At 48.1% G+C, this 19,647-nt stretch overlaps 1 protein-coding gene across 2 annotated transcripts in view; it reads right to left on the bottom strand.

Moving 5' to 3' along the window:
- Positions 1-4,131: 4,131 nt before the first annotated feature.
- Positions 4,132-19,647, bottom strand: part of LOC136639576 (glyceraldehyde-3-phosphate dehydrogenase) — a 38,108-nt gene continuing 22,592 nt past the window's right edge. Inside the window, exons 1-12 of one of the 2 annotated variants that reach the window (XM_066613886.1) lie at positions 11,453-11,512; positions 10,757-10,800; positions 8,597-8,696; positions 7,883-7,989; positions 7,687-7,777; positions 6,666-6,781; positions 6,439-6,520; positions 5,747-5,898; positions 5,560-5,638; positions 5,075-5,158; positions 4,639-4,736; positions 4,132-4,385 (exon numbers count right to left, since the gene is read on the bottom strand). In XM_066613886.1, the coding sequence (XP_066469983.1) occupies positions 4,316-4,385; positions 4,639-4,736; positions 5,075-5,158; positions 5,560-5,638; positions 5,747-5,898; positions 6,439-6,520; positions 6,666-6,781; positions 7,687-7,777; positions 7,883-7,989; positions 8,597-8,696; positions 10,757-10,779 (1,002 nt within the window). In that variant the 5' untranslated portion in view covers positions 10,780-10,800; positions 11,453-11,512 and the 3' untranslated portion in view covers positions 4,132-4,315. Of the gene's footprint in view, positions 4,386-4,638; positions 4,737-5,074; positions 5,159-5,559; positions 5,639-5,746; positions 5,899-6,438; positions 6,521-6,665; positions 6,782-7,686; positions 7,778-7,882; positions 7,990-8,596; positions 8,697-10,756; positions 10,801-11,452; positions 11,513-19,647 lie in introns of those variants that run through there. The other variant, XM_066613885.1, reaches the window with a different exon arrangement.

Genomic DNA, 19,647 nt, shown 5'->3' with positions numbered 1-19,647 from the left:
GCTCTGTGCTATGGTCCTGCTCCTATGCAAAGATTTTTTAAAAAGTGACATTTGGTCTTTAGACGTGTGAGGTATTGAATCAACAAAAGTCAAAGTAATAGTAGCACCTAGTGTTTGGGGGCATGTTTCCTTTTTAGACGAAGTTCCATCATTATGTGGTGGAACTCATCTTTCTCCAATTGTAGGTGTCCTTGAGTAGGCCATTTTTGTAACTGCAGAGGGTATACACCTCAGCTTTTGAGTCAAGTCCTTAAGGATATTAGCCCAAAGGTTCTCGAGTTGCATAAGCAAACCTATATTTAGCAGTTGAAGCACTTTGGCTACTTTTTTCCATCTCCAATTCCTCTCTTTTGCTTTGGTCAGCTTAGATTATGCCTCTTGTTTGTGGTTGTTGTGTCAGCCTGGCTGCTAGCATGAGAATTCTCCTGAGGATGCTCATGGGGATTCTGCCCTTCCCTGGAGTTCATGCATTGTGTTCCAGTTTAGTCAGGAATCTGCTTTTAATAACTGCATAATTTCAGTGACTCAAGCGACTAAGTGCTGCACAGAAATCAAAAGCACATTTCTTCCTCACCTTGGTAGCAGATGGACTACATTTCCCAGCATTCAAATTGCAGTATTTTATCACTGGGAAGATGTTCTGTCTCTGTAACTTTGGGATGTTGGTTGTGTCATCTGCATACCAAACAGCACAATTCCTATATACTCACTGACACCTCCATCTTGTGGCCAGTTGTAACCCTTTCTTCAAGGTTGATTGGTTACTTCCAGTCAGACCTCAGTCATGCTCTGAGAAAATCTGCTTACACATTTTAAAAGTGAAATGTGGGGGCATGTGAAGTTTCCTTCTTATTGTAGCTACGGGGGTGGGGGAAGCACACCTGGGCTAACAGAAGTCTGGCACATTGGATTTAGGGCCTCCTAGTTCAGATACTAACAGATCATTGGCCCCTTGCTGTAAAAGAAATGCACGCTTATGCAATGCTCACATCCTGGCTCCTCCTCTCATGTTCAAAGGAACTTGCGCCATTTCCTTTAATTGCTTGAGGAGAGGGGTGTTTCATCCAGGCTTCCCTTCTGTACACTGATAAATCAGTCATAGAGGAACAGTTCGGATGAATTACAGTGCCTCAAAGCTCTCTCCAAATGCTAGGGCTTGGGACACGGGCATAAAAGCCCATGTCCTTTAATCAGGTGGGCTGGTTGGGGTGTGTGTGTGTGTGTATTGTCTGACCCAGTATCTGGTCCTGATGAGATTGGGTAAGAGAGCAAGTGCTGTCAGCGGTTGATCCCTGGAGCTGCTGCCTCCTGACACCAAAGTAACTTGGGCTAGCCCTAGAAATGTATAGCTTCAGTATTGTAACAAGAGCACTACAATCATGAGCTGTTGGGGGGGGGGGGGAGATGCAAAGACTTGCAACATTTGTTGCCCAGTAATGTCACAGCTAATCCTGAAATTCCTGTTCATCTCAAAAGCTCTCAGTTTAAAAGCATTGATGATCCTCTGGAGCCACCTAATGGACTTGCTCTGGCAGCAGAGTTTAAAAGAGAGGCAACTATGGCACCTTTTGTGATCTTAGCATTATTTGTGTCTCCTGCTATGACTACAGTGTCCTCTACAGGCACAAGTTGATAAACATGACATTTACTGTAAGCTCATCAGGAGGTTTAAAAAAAAAATGCATAATGGATAGGGTGGGAGAAGTCTACAAGAGGCTGCACTACAGTGTAACTCTGTTTCCACAATCTTGACTGCAATCCTCAGCAATCATAACCATACTGCAGGGCAGGTAGCACAGGCTCTGGGTGTTAGGGGGCAGCCAAATGAGTGGGCTCCACTGGAGGTCTGCACCAGTGGGAAGTACTTCCTGCTAAGCTTAATTGAAATGACTGATCTGGGATCAAGCTTGGTAATGTTCTTGAGCAGGTCCTGTTTGTTTCAGATAGGTTTGTGCAGGAAAACGTACCACTGTGTTAAAACTAATACAAAGGAGAGGATGCATTAGGTCGGTGTTTCTCAAACTGTGAGTTGGGACCCACTAGGTGGGTCGTGAACCAATTTAAGGTGGGTCCCCATCCATTTTAATTTTTACTATATTATACTTGGTGCTACCATGGTATGTGACTACATTTGGGGAAATGTTACACATGTGTACTTTCAACAGGCTACTCTGTATATGCTTTTAACAAAAGTAAATGGGACTTACTCCTGGGTACATGTGGAAAGGATTGCAACCTAGGATTATTAATAATTTTGCTGCTTGATTATGTCACTTTTGGTCATGACATCACTTCCAGTGGGTCCTGATAAACTCTCATTCTAAAAAGTGGTTCCCAGTGCTAAAAGTTTGAGAACCACTGCATTAAGTGGATTTTCTGCCTCAAGTACCACTGTTTAGCTTCTGCACTTCCAACAGGTTTGCTATTTTGCTTTGCAACCTGGTACTTGATATAAAGTTGAGCCAGTTTTTAACTCTTGAAATGCTTTCTGAAAAGAGCACACTTTGTCTGGAAACATTGGTTTTGGCAGAGGTGAGACTTTGAATGTGATTCATCTCAAAAGCTCTCTCATTACCAGGAAATGCCTGACTGAATTTCCCATGTTTAGCTCTTCTGTGAGCACCATTAGCAACTATGGCCAAAATTGCACTTTATTCCTGGTTATTCTGAATTAATTTAGCCTGCTATATATATGGTGTTATCAGCATTATATTGAGTGAACCATCCCTTTGTTTCTGCCTTTAATTTATGGTCATAGTTAAAACAGATTTACAGGGTTGTTTTTTTTAACAAGGTGCACAAAATCTTTGCTGTGAGTGAATTCCAAGCACCTGTGAAGTTTTTTCTAAATGGCAGTTTTCAGAACATGAGCTGAAAATCATGTTCCAATACCCTCTTCTACTCTAGAGGAACTTAGTGGCTATGTGTGCAGCTAATACGTATTTTTCCATATTCCTGTCATGGTCTATGGAGGAAGGAGTTGTAGCTATTTATATACAAGGTTTAATCAACTTATTCCTCAAGCATGCTTTGATGCTAGAGGTCAAACATCCAGATGGGTACTATCCCACCCCCATAAGACTAATCCGATTGCACAGACACATTTCTTGGGAAGTTATGGCATCTCAAATCTGTCCTGTGTGCATCCCCGCGTTAGGACAGAGTATTCAAGCAGTTTACGAGCATGTCTCACACTTTGCAAGTTTATAACAAGCCAAACTAGTCTTTTGTGCTTGCTGTACAAACTTGTCCTTATTGTATTAAACAAATCTTAAGCTTGTCAATTCTCTACCTATTCTCAAATTTGACCCTGTTAAAAAGGTCAAATTCTCTTAGACTCAAGTCAGGCACTTCACAGAGGGGAGGAGAAATTTTCCCTTTCTACAGCTGTGTAGTCAATTCAGAAACAAAGGTCCAATGCATTCTAAACTACCCCCAACATTGTCAGCAACTGCTGCTTCAACAGTCATTTTTACCATTCTGCAAGACAGTACGTAGACTACATGTATTATGAACCTATTTCATTTTACAGCTTTTTAGATTGTAGTTTAACTGTTTCTGCATGGCCCACAGGTGTATACATTTGGTCCCTATTGTACCTATGCAACAGTGGGCAGAAATGGCTTGTTTGCTATAGTTCTAAATGTTCCTAATTTAAAAAGCTAAATACAAAAAAGGCTAGTTAACTCTATAGGTACCACCATAGGAAAGTGAATACTTTTTTTTTTTAGACAAAAGCCAGTGATGAAATATCTGCTCTTTGAAAATAGCAAGAAGCATTTCTACTGGCTGTTAGAGAATGTACTTCACCAAGAGCTGCTCTTTGATGGTTCTCTACCTACCAGCCACCTCATTGGCATTAGCCTAGAGAGAAAACCCCTATGGGTGTTCATCTGTACTTGTACAACCAAGTGCAAACCAGTTGACATGGGCAGTCTGGGTGCTCAGTGTGCTAGTTACTCAAGCTTTCTTCATTTTAATAAAGTTGCAAAGCTAGAGGTTGGTAGGGTTAATAAACTGCTAAAGAGTCAAACATCTACCATTACCCAAGATTGTGTATACTTTGTAGGTACAGTAGTCTTTCTGCTCTTTCTAGTTAGACAGGATTTTGTCCCCATAAAGAAAGAAAACTTGACAGTGATGACTTTTTAATGAGAGGGAAGATGTTATTGCAACATTCCAAGTTTCTTCCAGCCTCTCCCCTTCCTCAGAGGCAGATGGAACAGAAAGCCTCTGACTGCAAGATTCACAGAGCTGAGATGTAAGAAAATTGAGGGACACATTTCCCCCAGGTCAGGGTGCAAGGTTTCTATCTTTACTCCTTAGATGCCATATAAGCCAACAGGTCGACCACACGGTTGCTGTATCCAAACTCATTGTCATACCTGGAAAAACAAAGTAGGGATTGGTGGATGGGGTAGGATCCCTACCATCTCAAATCAGTAGAGAAGTAACCATCCTAACAAGTGTTTGCAGGAATGTTATAGTATCACTACATATACTCCTACAGTGAGACAATTACTATCCCTCCCACCCATCCCCAAAAGCCATCAAACCACTGGAGGACCAGAATGATTCAACATCTGGGTTTTACACCATCTCTAAGCTTCCTTCAGAAATCATCAATCTAGATCTTACCATGAGACCAGCTTGACAAAGTGATCATTAAGAGCAATGCCAGCAGCTGCATCAAAGATAGATGAGTGGGAATCACCATTGAAGTCAGAGGAGACAACCTATAAGAAAACAGTAGTAAGACAAAAATGTGCTGTAGGGCTGAGTTCCTAAGAACACCTCCCCTATAAGTCTAATAAGATAAGCATGTTTGGTCATTATGCAAGTGGCTTTGCTGTCAGAATGCCTTCATGCCACATGTGCATTTAAGTTCACATGCAGAGGGACTTTCCACAGTCTAGGAACACATGGGTAGTTAGCTATCTCTACAAGTATGGCAGTTTTTAGCACCATTCCAACAACAGCTGGAACTACTGCAAGATACAGTCAATGCCCAATCATGTACATATGTGAACAGATTCTTGCTGTTCACCTTGCTGAGGAAGCAATAGCAACTTACCTGGTCCTCTGTGTATCCCAGGATACCCTTCATTGGGCCTTCAGAAGCTGCCTTCACAACCTTCTTAATATCATCATACTTGGCCTTAGAAAAGAGACAAATATTAGTCATAATTCCCATAGTTCAAGCTGTGCTTATGGGAACATCTCTTAGGACCCACCACAGCCTGAAGAGAGAGAATGACCTTGCACTGTGGCAACCACCAAAGATGTAACTTTCTTACTCTGCTCACTAGGTTGACAAATTCCATTTAAATGGTGCTGTGACAGTGGTTGTGTAGTAGAGCAACATAGTATCTTCATTGGTTACATGTCGTTATTGCAGTCTTACTTGGCCATGAAGGAAAATCATTGGTTAAATGTGTGTAGAGCACAGATGGCTACGGGGTTTCTCCACTAAAAAAATGTACCAAGTGGTTCTTACAACAACAAGGCAAGGGCTCTATACAGTCAGGACAACGGGAAAAGTACTCCCAAGATACTTACTGGTTTCTCCAAGCGGCATGTTAGGTCCACAACAGAAACATTTGGTGTTGGGACACGGAAAGCCATCCCTGTGAGTTTCCTGTGGGCATATGGAAGGAGGTGGGTCAGTAAGAACTTCTTTCCCAGCAACCCACTTGGTTCAGTGCCTCAGAGCCAACTCTATTGCAGAACAGGATGGACAACATACCCATTCAGCTCAGGGATGACCTTGCCAACAGCCTTAGCTGCACCCGTTGACGCTGGGATGATGTTCTGAGCAGCGCCTCTGCCATCTCTCCACAGCTTCCCAGAGGGACCATCCACAGTCTTCTGTGTGGCTGTGATGGCATGAACTGTGGTCTGGAGAAGGAGCAGAACAGATTATTTCATCCCAAGCAGGGATCAGAATAAAATGCTTGTGAACTGTGTATAGTTAGTCACCTGACCTCCTAATCTGTCTCTTGTGATTATGGGCCAAGCTCCGAATGGTAAGTGTGGGGGGGAAGCAGCATTCCACCTATCCATTTTTTGAGGCAATAACCACCAGAGGCCTTGCCGGCAATGCTGCAGAGCCAGTAGACTTTGGTTGTGCAGAGTAACAATATCCCCATTGCCTACATGCAGTTGCTGCAATCTTACCTAGCTGAGAAGATCATGGGTTATCTTTCTTAAATGTTATCTTAATTAAAATACTGTCTGCATATTTTTTCCTGTGCCTCCTTAAGATGGCTACAATTTTTTTTTAATTAACAGTGCTAAGAAATCAGTTAGGGACCCAGAATATCCCCAATGTGGCCACCTTCCTATGGTCCTATCTACGGTGTCTATATTACACAAGACAGGAAGCACAAGCAGAGTGTATGTGGCATATAAACAATTCAAAGCATGTACATCACCTACCATAAGGCCTTCCACAATGCCATAGTTGTCATGAATGACCTTTGCCAAGGGAGCCAAGCAGTTGGTGGTACAAGAAGCATTGCTGGAAGGAAACAAGAGCTCCTAAATGGGTGGTCATGTGCACTCTCCCTACCCTTGGAAGCTGCTCCTGTGCCTCATTTTAAGGAGGAATACCAGCAGTCTACTCCAATTCTAGTTCCCAATACTTATTACCTCCCCCTATTTACCTGACAATGTTCAGGGATTTGTCATATTTCTCATGATTGACACCCATCACAAACATGGGTGCATCCGCTGATGGGGCAGAGATTACAACACGCTTAGCACCACCTTTCAAGTGAGCCTGAAGGGGAGAGAAGAGGGGAAGAATTTTAGCATTATGTCCAAAACTCATGTGGGTTGTTTAAGAACGCAAAGGCAATGAGGATAGAGACAGGTCAGTGAATAATCTTACGGCCCATATATATATATATATGCATAATCAGTTGTGCAGGACAATGTTTCTTGTGAATTTGTCTTATGCCCACAAGGCAACGCTTAGAAGCCTGGAGCTTCATAGATGAAACCAACTGTGTGGGTCCTTCACATGTGATCACCGCCCAGTCAGAGAGAGAGAAATCAGGGGGAGAAAGCACCAAACCATTGTGGTAATCTATGAAGCTGCTTGAACCTGCTGACCACAACACAGATTGTCAGGACTGGGTTTAGCATCTAAAGATTCTTGAATTGGGAATCACATACTTGGTTCATTCAGAATTTGAGATAATATAGCCAGATTTATTCTTACATTGTTCCTTCCATCTAGGACAGCTGCACCCAAAGTCGAGACCACTATCCATCAAAAATGTGGTCCCAGTTTGGACTGCAACTTTTCGTTCTGCCTCCTTGTGGCTCCTCTACTGGGTAGACCTGATCTCCAGGATGCTCTGGGCAGTTATGTCTGTTGCCCAGCATCCCACAAGGCTGTGCAACAGGATGTCCAGGCAGTCATGACTGCGCAGTGCATCCCAGCGGCCAGATTTACCCAGCAGTAGAGCCATGTGGTGATGGACGGATCCATCAAAACCCTGGATCCAGCCTCTGGGCTCTGGTTCAAGCAGCCCTGGTCTAGACAGTAGCGACATCCATAAGCTCCAGAGAAGAAGCAAGAGATTGCATTGAATCCCTTGTCGTTCACCTATACAGCCTGCTCTCTGCAAAAGACAATTCTCCAACCTTCCCATCCCACCCCACCCCCCAGTCACTTACGCTGGCCTTCTCTGTGGTAGTGAAGACACCAGTGGATTCCACAACGTATTCTGCACCAGCCTCTCCCCACTTGATGTTAGCAGGGTCACGCCTGACATTAGGAAAACACAACATACAAACTTTTAGACACTTTTCATTTCTAACAGAGCCAGTCCCTGCCCTGCCAATAAGGTTTAAATGCAAAGGATGAACTCACTCTTGGAAGATTGTGATGGGGTTTCCGTTGATCACAAGTTTCCCATTCTCAGCCTTAACAGTGCCATGGAAACGGCCGTGAGTTGAGTCATATTTGAACATGTAGACCTGAAGTTGAGACAGTCCAATAGTTGTGCTCCTGATACTCAGGTTCAATTGTAATCCCTCACCTCCTTGCTCCTTTTCTACACTCCCCAAGCCATTTCTCTAATCTACACTCAAGTACCTGATGCATGAAGAAATACTATTTTGGACTACAAGTCCACACACATGCTTTGGTGCCACTGTAGTTGGGAAGAGGATGCAAAGTACAGCAGCAATCATAGAAAGAACTACCAAGGTGAGCTCCCATACTTTCCAAAGCACCACAGAACTTTTAAGACACTAGCACAGAGACATTTGGATGGCAACTGTTGTAACTGACTATTGCTTTCCAACAGTTATTTAGATAGGGATGGGGTGACTAATTTAGTCTTGTATTGCTAGGCTCAACTAATGACCCTTTACTGCCAGTTCTCAAGGGATCCCATCATCCTCAACTGATGATTCAGCTTGTGGACTACATCCTTCATGGCTCTTATCGGCTTTCTGGAATATACAAGATGGGACTAAATAGGAATAATAATGCAAGGTTCCCAAGAAGGGATTGAGCCTATTCTGCCCCAAGCAGCAGGGATTCAGGCCTCAGAAGAGATAACTGCAAGTTCCTACTCACCATATAGTTCAGATCAATGAAAGGGTCATTGATAGCTACAACATTGATCTTTTCAGATGTGAATGCAGCTCTGGTGACCAGACGACCAATGCGGCCAAATCTAGATAATGAGAGAACAGCAACACCAGTCATCTCCAGGGTAGACAAAGTTAGCTTGCTAATTGTTCACAGCCCCTTAAATTAGAGTACTCATTTTTGTCTCCTATCAAGGAGGAATTGCCATAGGAAGGTGAGAGTTACTCTAAGTGGAAAGCACAGCTCAGGTCACATCACAATTTGCAAAGAGATTTGCAATCAGATGGCAAATAGCAGGAAGGAAGTTAGACTAGAGCCTAACCAGTGTTCCCTCCAAGCTGTGCAATCACATAGCTTGCAACACAGCTCACCTTTCCCAGAAGTGACATATGACATTGCCAAGTGTCCGGAACCACCAACATGGAAGGAGTCCATGCAGTACCATGGACTCATTAGAGATCCAATTCTATTCTGGCACAATGTGGCTCTCTGGTCAGAGATGAAAACTTAGTTCAGCTAACAGTTTTTTCAGACTTGTGCGCCAAAGCAAAGCAGCACAGTGTGTAAATCACATTAAAAGGGCAGCTCAAGTTTCATTTCAAACTCCTAGTTGATTATTCTATACATGGGAGAACCCCTACCAACTCTCACTCTGCTACCCTTTGATGGCACCGTAAATCTGAAACTTGAGGCAGCTTCAGCCATACAGAAACTGGCCACATGAAATACTACTCCATCTCTGCCCTCTAGGCAATCAAATCTTTGAGTCCTACAACAGCACAGGCTGGAGGGCCCTGATCATTGCTTTTGGGTCAGTGGTGAAGGCTTTGTATTTGAGCCAGAGCATCCTTGCATGAGGCTTCCCTGCCTTCTCCCATTACTCTTAACTCCTTCCTCCCCCGAAAAGGAATGGTTCTGCCATAGGGACTGGCAACTAGTACAGGCCATCACAACATTCAAATCCTCCCACTACATCTAAAACTATAGAATTGCAAATCCCTGCTCAGCAAGCACATCAGCTTGGAACTCTGTGAGACTCTCCTCCTATGTCTGTTGTGAGAAGGGTCAATACTAAACACTGTGTAGTCCAAGACAAGAGGAAACTCCTAGTACCCATACTGCCCACTCCAACTCACAGCAGCTCCCAGTATCTCAGGGAGTCATCTTTCCCAGTTCTGCAGCCTGAGAATCTCAGGATTCTGCCAGGGCTTGAACCCAGTTCAATCTGCAGAGCATGCTTTCCAACTGCTCTGTAGTGTTTCACAGACAGCTCTTGAGGTAAGAGGGGCTATTGCTTAGGTTTCAGGTTGGACTGGAGGAGTTTGTTTCCTTCCTGTTCCAGACAACCCTGCTTGCAAGCCTCTCCCCTTCACTCTTTGCACCCCATCCTGCCACAAAAAGGTCAGGCACTAACTTTAGAGACAGCTCTCTCACAGGCACTGAGCTGCAGTTATCTAGTTACCATTTTCTGCCTCCAAGTGATATTAGCAGAAGGTCACATTCCTAGTGAACCCTTCAGGCTGACAGACATGCAATCCTTCCAGCAACAACTGAGAGGATCTGATTTTTGCAGGGCCAGTAGAAAGGCAAGAGATGGAGACAGAAGTGGGGTGGAAGGGACCGGCAAGTCTCAAGCACTTATTACTGTTTCCTTGGTGACTCAGCGACCCAGGAAAATGAGTCATCGCCACTCCTTCCCAAGCTCGTGGCCACCAGCTTTTCTCCCATGTGCTTTCTTTGCCCCAACCCCAGGACTCAAAGAAAGGGGAGATCAGAAATCTAGAGGGGGAAAATGGGTACTTTGTCAGAGGGAGCAGCTGCGCCACAAGCAGGTTCTGTTTGGAGGGAAGCAGCTGCTGGGGGAGGGGGAAGACGACAAATGGGGCAGGGTGACCTTCAGTCGTCCTTGGGGAAGGGTGGAGGAAAGCCGGGCTGGACTGTCGCCTGCCACTTTCCCTGAAGAGCTGCAACAGGCATGCAGCAACAGGCATGGGGGGGGGGGCACCCGCTACTTCTATTGGCTGGAAACTTCTCCAAGTGCTACCAAGGGAGGTTGACCCCCCTCCTTCTCCCCCTCCACTCGCCCCTCCCACCCAGCCATGCTCAGGCAGGCTCGCTGCACGTCCACACCCCCTCCGGACTCACCCGTTCACTCCGACTTTCACCATTTTGGCGCTGGAAAAGTGTTCCTAAGAGAGAAAGAAAAGCGGTGGGTTGGTGGAGCCTCCAGGAAGTCTGAGGAGCTCCCAGCAGCTTCTCCCTCCCCGCCCCGCCCTATTCCCTCCTAGCAGCGCTACATCGAGCCCACTTGCTCCCTACAGAGCCCCCCAGGCCTAAAGGGTCTCCCCACATCCTCATGGGGGGGGCAAGGAAAGGAGCAGCTACGGGGGGGGGGGGAGAGAGAGCAAAAAGGTGCCTGAATGCAACGCTGCCCCAGCAGGAGAAGCAGCGGCTTCCGCAATCGCCCTTCCCCCCTTCGCGCAAGGCAGACCCGGAAACTTTGTTACCAGCAGGCCGGCTCTCGCAACGCGGCGCAGGGAGGGCAGGGGCTCCCCCGGGTCTGGCCAGGGAGGCGAAGGAGAACCCGCGCACGCCCTCCCGCCTAAGCGCCTGCTTGGGAGCAAGTTCCACGGAGCTTCTTGGAAAGCGAGCGCCTGCAGCCAGCCTCGCCCACACAAGGCGCAGCCTCGCCAAAGGTCTCCACTCGGGGCGGGCGAGCCTCCCTCCAGCCCTTTCCCTGGTGGTGCTAAGTCCCGTCGGTGCTCTCCAGGCGCCCCCACCAAGGCTCCTCCGTGCCAGCCTGCCCCCGCCACGCCACGCCACGCCGCCCCAGCGCCTTACCAAGGGATCTCTGACCTAACTCAGCTCTGTGCAGTGAGGAGGTGAACGGGCTGGGCCCTCCGCCTCTCCTTTTATACCTCCCGGTATGGTAATGCGAGGGCTGGCCCCCGCGCCCGCACCGAATCACAGCTCGAGGGCGCCCGAGTGGGAGCCGCGTGCCGCCCTAATGTCGCGAGCGCAGGCCCCCCAGCTTTCAGTGGCCGACTCCCCTCTGCTGCCTCGAGAGAGAGAGAAAGACCTTGTTTCTTCCCGCTCCGTCTCACCACCACGCCTGACTTTTTGGAGTGCCCCTGTAGAGAGTTTTGCCGTCGTGCCGCTTCCCCAGCCCACGAGTTCCGAAATGACTTTGAACCCAAGCCTATGCGTGCCTACTCAGAAGTAAATCCCATTACAATCAATGGGCAAGCGTGGATAGGCTTGCAGCCCCGACCCCAAGCCTATGCGTTTCTACTCAGAGGTAAGCCCCATTATAGCCAAAGGGGCTTGCTCCCAGGAAAATGGGGATTGTAGCCTTTGCAACGCCAACCAGTGGCGTAGCTAGAGGGGGTGCAAAGGACTCCGTTTTGGAGGGAGCCCCAGGGGGGCGTGCAAGCGGCCCCTCCCCTTCGGAGCCAACGCCTCCGTTTTGCTCCCACCGCCGGGAAAGACTCCGAAGGGGGAGTGCCTCTTGTGCACGCCGACCTGAGGATCCCTGCGAAATCTTCGTCCTTTGCACCCCCTCTAGCTACGCCACTGGCGCTCACAGACTCTTCACCTCCCCAGTTCCTGGCTGGGTGGCCCCGGTAAATTGAGGTGCATCCAGGTGGGCGCAGCCCCAGCCTCGACGGAGGATGCCTCAGTCATCAGCCCGTTCCACGGTACTGCCACTTTCCACCAAACTAGGAAGGGAGCAGCGCTAGAGAAGCAGCAGGAAGTGGGCGCTTCCTGGCCACCGCCTCGCCAAAACCGGTGGAATGTGCCCTCTCCTCTGCTCCCCCCCCCCATTTTAGAACACAAACCCAAAAACTGCCAAAGTTGCCTTTATTGCTTTGGATTTTGCAATTCTTACTTTGCATCCCAAACCATTTTGTGTGTGCGGGTGATGACTGAAGTCAACCAAGCTTCCCACCCTTTTTGCCAAAGAGCAGGGGGTCCGAGGTCACTTTTCTCCTTGGAAGATGCCAATCGACTGACCATAAGATGAGTCCCACTGAATCAGGCCACAGGCCCATCTCGGGCGAGCCTCCTGCATCTCACGGTGGCCTCATGGGGCACACAAGACAACAAGACACAACCTGTGCTGCATGTGACATTCTGAAGTTGTTGTTGGCATCCTTCAGTCTCAGAAGACTATGTTATCTTGCTCTGAATAGTGTTCTGGAACAGAGCATCCTCTCCAGTGCGCAAAGCCTGGGTAAGGTAGATATGGAGGACAGGCTGTTTCCCATGCAGCAAATCCCCCCTCTCCACGTCATAAGAACATAAGAACAGCCCCACTGGATCAGGCCATAGGCCCATCTAGTCCAGCTTCCTGTATCTCACAGCGGCCCACCAAATGCCCCAGGGAGCACACCAGATAACAAGAGACCTCATCCTGGTGCCCTCCCCTACATCTGGCATTCTGACTTAACCCATTTCTAAAATCAGGAGGTTGCGCATACACATCATGGCTTGTAACCCATAATGGATTTTTCCTCCAGAAACTCGTCCAATCCCCTTTTAAAGGTGTCTAGGCTAGACGCCATCACCACATCCTGTGGCAAGGAGTTCCACAGACTGACCACACGCTGAGTAAAGAAATATTTTCTTTTGTCTGTCCTAACCCGCCCAACACTCAATTTTAGTGGATGTCCCCTGGTTCTGGTATTATGTAAGAGTGTAAAGAGCATCTCCCTATCCACTCTGTCCATTCCCTGCATAATTTTGTATGTCTCAATCATGTCCCCCCTCAAGCGTCTCTTTTCTAGGCTGAAGAGGCCCAAACGCCATAGCCTTTCCTCATAAGGAAGGTGCCCCAGCCCCTTAATCATCTTAGTCGCTCTCTTTTGCACCTTTTCCATTTCCACTATGTCTTTTTTGAGATGCGGCGACCAGAACTGGACACAGTACTCCAGGTGTAGCCTTACCATCAATTTGTATAACGGCATTATAATACTAGCCGTTTTGTTCTCAATACCCTTCCTAATGATCCCAAACATAGAATTGGCCTTCTTCACTGCCGCCGCACATTGGGTCGACACTTTCATCGACCTGTCCACCACCACCCCAAGATCTCTCTCCTGATCTGTCACAGACAGCTCAGAACCCATCAGCCTATATCTAAAGTTTTGATTTTTTGCCCCAATGTGTATGACTTTACACTTACTGAGATTGAAGTGCATCTGCCATTTTGCTGCCCATTCTGCCAGTCTGGAGAGATCCTTCTGGAGCTCCTCACAATCACTTCTGGTCTTTACCACATGGAAAAGTTTGAACGTCGCTGAAATTGGACGTCGCTGAAATGGCTCAATGGAAAGGCAGAGGCCAATACGGTTGGTTCCAGCGGCGTCGCAGGAGTTGCTAGAACGTGACTGTGTTCAGACATGAACTGCCTCAGGGACTCCAGCTCTTGATTTAGCTGCCTTCCCAGGCTGATGAGTCCCATCTACCCGGTGGCTGTTTAGTCGCCTCTTATGACAAGTACAGCCAAACTGAGGGCCTATTCTTATCCCCAGCCCCCAGTGAAGTGGCTCACTTCTAAAATCAGGAGCTTGTGCATGACTTGTAAACCTTGATGAACGTTTCCTCCAAAAATTTGTCCAATTCTCTCTTAAAGGCATCTAGGCAAGATGCCATCACCACTTCCTGTGGCAAGGAGTTCCACAAACTAATTACATGCTGGTTTTCTTTTGTCTGTCCTAACTCTCCCAACACTCAATTTTAGCGGATGTTCCCTGGTTGTGTGAGAGGGAAAAGAGCATCTCTCTATTCACTCTATCCATCCCCTGCATAAGTTTGTATGTCTCAGTCATGTCCCTCCTTGGGTGCCTCTTTTCTAGCCTGAAGAGCCCCAAAGAGACCATCCTGGTGGAGGTTATGGCTGGACCCGCTGAAGGGAAGGGGCAGAGGCCACTGGCTTCCACTGCTGGTGCAGATATTCACAGGAGGTGCTTTTGTTTCTCCAGTTACTCCCTTTGATAGGACCCTTTGGGGACTTTGGGGAGAGGAAAGAGAGGAAGGGGTGGAAGAGGGAATGGGGGGGTAGTGCCCAAGGTAGTCACAGCAACTAGCTTGACCGCTCTGCATTGGATGGCCATCTGCTCACCATGTGAACCGGCTCATCTTGGGGCCCAGGCCTATCCAATTTTCCTGTGCCAGTGCAGATGTGCCAACGGGGCATGCACTGCATCTTGTGGTGGGGAGGCAGTCACAGAGGCCTCCTCAAGATATGGGAACATTTGTTCCCTTACCTGGGGGCTGCATTGGGGCTGCACCAGAGCTGGAAAGTTAGACAGGGTTGGGCCCTTCCAAGCACGGGGAGGGACGTGCTGCGAGGCGCGTAGGAAACTTCTGCCTCTGGGTTGGTTCTCTGATGTCTCATCCAAGCGCGGAAGTCCTGGCTCCCTGGCTGTGGCAGCCATGCAGCGATGAACATGCCGCGTGTGAGAACCTGCCCCCAGGCCTCGGAAGTCCCAACTTGTTGCTAGACTTGCACGAATTCTCTGTGCACCGAGAGTAGCCAGGCGCACGGACCCCATCACGCTACTCACTCCCAAATTCACTTTCCTTCCACATGCCCTAGTAGAAAGCGCCTCTATCACAGTGAATACGGTAAGAGGTCGAGAGGCCAAGCCCGCCCCCCCAGCTCAGGCGAGCGCGGGGGTTGGGATGAAAAGGGGGACTTCCTTCCAACCCTCTGCTCCCAACCCCCTCCCCAAGAATTGCAGCCTGTTTCCCAAGCACCCCAGAGGCACACCTAAGGGACACACACACAGATCTTTCTATCTGGAAGACTTGCATAGCCCAACAAGTCCTGGCCTTCCTCGCACCCTTTCAAAGGAGATTTTGTAGGATAATGTTCTATACCAGGGGTGGACAAACTTTCAACTCCAGGCATCCTGGACTTTTAACTATTGTGTAGGAGAGAGACTTGTTATCTGTGAGAGGACAAGCTGCACCTGCAGAAATTCCTTCTTCTATACAATTATTAAAGGTCCAGGATCCCTATAATTGAAAGTTTGCCCACCCTGTTATATACCAATAATACTGTTTTCTAGGCTAAGGACTTTTTAAATAGTTTGATCCTATGCTTACTTCTTTGGAAGTAAGTGGGGGTTCAGTGGGGCCCAGGGATTATTCCCATGTCCTATAGGCAGTGGAATAAGGACTGTACACATATATAAGAATAAGAACATCACATCTCTTTCTTCACCTCTAGAAAACATGTGCCCTCTTTCTTGTCCCAGAGGAAAGCCAGCTTGTGCCAGAACATGTGCCCTCTTTCTTGTCCCAGAGGAAAGCCAGCTTAACAAGGCGTATCTTTTGTCCTTAGCTGTTCCTGCTTCATTTGTATCTTGAACAGAACTCCAGTAACAGTAGCACTCTATCTCAGTGTTTCTCAAACTGTGGCCTGGAACCTACTAGGTGGGTTTCAAGCCATTTTGCAGGTGGGTCCCCATTCATTTCAATGTATATTTTATTTTTAATATTTTAGACCTGATGCTACCATGGTATGCACTGCATTTGGAGAAATGTTACAGATCTGTACTTTGAACAGGCTACTATGTTTATGCTTTTAAGAATGACAGTCAATGAGGCATACTTTTGGGTAAGTGTTGATAGAGATTTTGGGTAAGTGTTGATAGAGGGCTAAGAATAGGCCCTCAGTTTGGCTGTACTTGTCGTAAGAGGCGACTAAACAGCCACCGGGTAGATGGGACTCGTCAGCCTAGGAAGGCAGCTCATCTAAGAGAAGGAAACTCTGACCTCAAACCTCCACTGCCTTGTGGCTACATCCAGTTCTGGAAAAGGCTTCAGGAGTCAACCTCGAGGCAAAATCAGGAGCCAGAGTCCCTTAGGCAGTTCATGGCTGAACACAGTCACGTTCTGGCAACTCCTGCGACGCCGCTGGAACCAACCGTATTGGCTTCTGCCTTTCCATTGGACCATTCCAGCGACATGGAGAGGGGGGATTTGCTGCATGGGTAACAGCCTATCCTCCATACCTTCTTTACCCAGGCTTCGCGCACTGGAGAGGACACTCCAACTTCGCCATACGGCGTCGGCACAACACGGGAAGCAGCAGTTTACCGGTTATAAGTCTTTGCTCGATTGGCGTAGAGCATGACGCCAGGGGCTGCTTCCGACGGTGGGAGAGATCATTGCATCTCATTGGGCAGCTACCGCCTGCCTTAAGCTGGGCAGTCCCCAGCCAGTAAGGTGTTGCCTCGCCACGGTCCGTTAACCTCATGGGGTGCGTGGGGTTTAGGGTGAAAACCGACAAGCGGATCGACAACTCTGCACCATGCAACAGAAAACAGAAAACTACTGCCCTAAAGCTGGGCACCTGGAACGTTAGGACAATGACACCTGGCTTCTCTGATGACCTGCAAGAAATAGACGACGCACGCAAAACAGCTGTCATCGACATGGAGCTGAGCAGACTGCAGATGGACATCGTCGCCCTTCAAGAGACTAGGCTGCCAGATTCCGGATCTGTCAAGGAGAGAAATTTCTCATTTTTCTGGCAGGGAAAACCACCAAACGAAACCAGGGAACATGGCGTTGGCTTTGCGGTCAGAAATACCCTGCTGAAATCCATCATCCCACCTACTGTGGGAAGTGAAAGAATTTTGTCCCTGCAGCTCCAGTCATCAGCAGGACCTATCACTCTCATCAGTGCTTATGCACCGACTCTGTCGTCTCCAGCAGAAGCCAAAGACAAATTCTATGATGACCTGGCCACCACTGTCAAGAAAATCCCTGTAAAAGAGCCATTGTTCATCCTCGGCAATTTCAATGCTAGAGTTGGTGCTGATAACAGTTCATGGCCCACTTGCTTAGGTCAGTTTGGCACTGGGAGGATAAACGAAAATGGCCAACGCCTGCTAGAGTTTTGCTGTCATCACGGTCTCTGTGTCAGCAACACGTTCTTCAACACAAAGCCCCAACATAGAGTCTCTTGGAGACATCCAAGATCAAAGCACTGGCACCAGCTCGACCTGATCCTCACCAGACGCTCCAGCCTTCCCAGCATCAAGATCACACGCAGTTATCATGGTGCTGCCTGCGACACTGACCACTCCCTGGTGTGCAGCAGAGTGAAACTGCAAACAAAGCGACTGTATCACACGAAAAAGGAAGGAAGACCTCGCATTGATACCAGCAAGACCCGGGATCAGAGAAAAGTGGAGGAATTTGCACAAGCGCTTGAGGAATCTCTTCCAGGCCCGGCCGACGCAAACGCATCCAACAGATGGGAACATTTCAAGAATACCGTTTACAACACCGCCTTGTCCATATTCGGCAAAAAGACCAACAAGGCGGCAGACTGGTTTGAAGCCCACTCTGAGGAGTTGACACCAGTCATTGAGGAAAAGAGGAGAGCTCAAGCAGCATACAAGGCCTGTCCCAGTGAGCGCAACCTGCAGGTCCTCCGAACTGCTCGCAGCAAAGTCCAACAGACTGACAGGAGATGTGCTAACGACTACTGGCTCCAGCTCTGTTCCGAGATACAGATAGCAGCTGACACTGGCAACATCAAGGGGATGTATGACGGTATCAAGCAGGCCCTAGGTCCAACACAGAAGAAAATTGCCCCTCTGAAGTCTGCCACAGGCGAGGTCATCCAGGATCGGGCGCAGCAGATGGAACGCTGGGTGCAGCACTACTCTGAGCTATATTCCAGAGAAAATGTAGTCACCGAAGAAGCACTGAACAACATTGAGTGCCTGCCTGTGCTGGAAGAGCTTGACAGTGAACCAACCCTAGAAGAACTTCACGTGGCCCTGGACTCCCTTGCCTTTGGCAAGGCACCTGGAAAAGACAGCATCCCTGCTGAAGTCCTAAAATGCTGCAAAGAGATCATCGTCACTGAGCTGCATGAAATCCTCTGTCTCTGCTGGAGAGAAGGTGGAGTACCTCAAGACATGAGGGATGCAAACATCATCACGCTGTACAAGAACAAAGGTGACAGGGGTGACTGCAACAACTACCGCGGCATCTCTCTCCTTAGCGTTGTAGGAAAGCTGTTTGCCCGAGTTGTACTAAAGAGGCTCCAGGTACTTGCAGAGAGCGTCTATCCAGAATCGCAGTGTGGATTCCGAGCCAACAGGTCCACCACTGATATGGTATTCTCCCTTAGACAACTGCAGGAGAAATGCAGGGAACAACGACAGCCACTCTTTATAGCCTTCATAGATCTCACAAAGGCTTTCGACCTGGTCAGCAGAGACGGCCTCTTCAAGATTCTCCCCAAGATTGGATGTCCACCCAGGCTCCTCAGCATCATCAGATCTTTCCACAAGGACATGAAGGGCACTGTTGTCTTCGATGGCTCCACATCAGACCCTTTTGACATCCGAAGCGGAGTGAAGCAGGGCTGTGTTCTTGCACCAACCTTGTTTGGGATTTTCTTCACTGTCCTGCTGAAGCAGGCCTTTGGAACTGCAACAGAAGGCATCTATCTCCGGACCAGATCAGACGGAAAGCTCTTCAACCTCTCCAGACTGAGAGCAAAATCCAAAGTCCAGCTGAAATGTCTGCGTGACTTCCTCTTTGCCGACGATGCAGCTGTCACTACCCACTCTGCCAAAGATCTCCAGCAGCTCATGGATCGTTTTAGCAAGGCCTGCCAAGATTTTGGACTGACAATCAGCCTGAAGAAAACACAGGTCATGGTTCAGGATGTGGACTCACCTCCCTGCATTACAATCTCTGAGCATGAACTGGAGGTTGTCCATGACTTTGTGTACCTTGGCTCAACGATCTCCGACACTCATTCTCTCGATACCGAGCTAAACAAGCGCATCGGTAAAGCAGCTACCACGTTTTCCAGACTCACAAAGAGAGTCTGGTCCAACAAGAAGCTGACGGAACATACCAAGATCCAGGTCTACAGAGCTTGCGTCCTGAGTACGCTTCTGTACTGCAGCGAGTCATGGACTCTTCGCTCACAACAGGACAGGAAACTGAGCGCTTTCCACATGCGCTGCCTCCGACGCATCCTCGGCATCACC

This window comes from Tiliqua scincoides, chromosome 2 (genome assembly GCF_035046505.1).
Source record: "Tiliqua scincoides isolate rTilSci1 chromosome 2, rTilSci1.hap2, whole genome shotgun sequence".
In the NCBI taxonomy this organism is placed as follows: Eukaryota; Metazoa; Chordata; class Lepidosauria; order Squamata; family Scincidae; genus Tiliqua; species Tiliqua scincoides.
The sequence above is the reverse complement of the archived record's forward strand: the minus strand, read 5'-3'. Positions and strand labels throughout refer to the sequence as shown.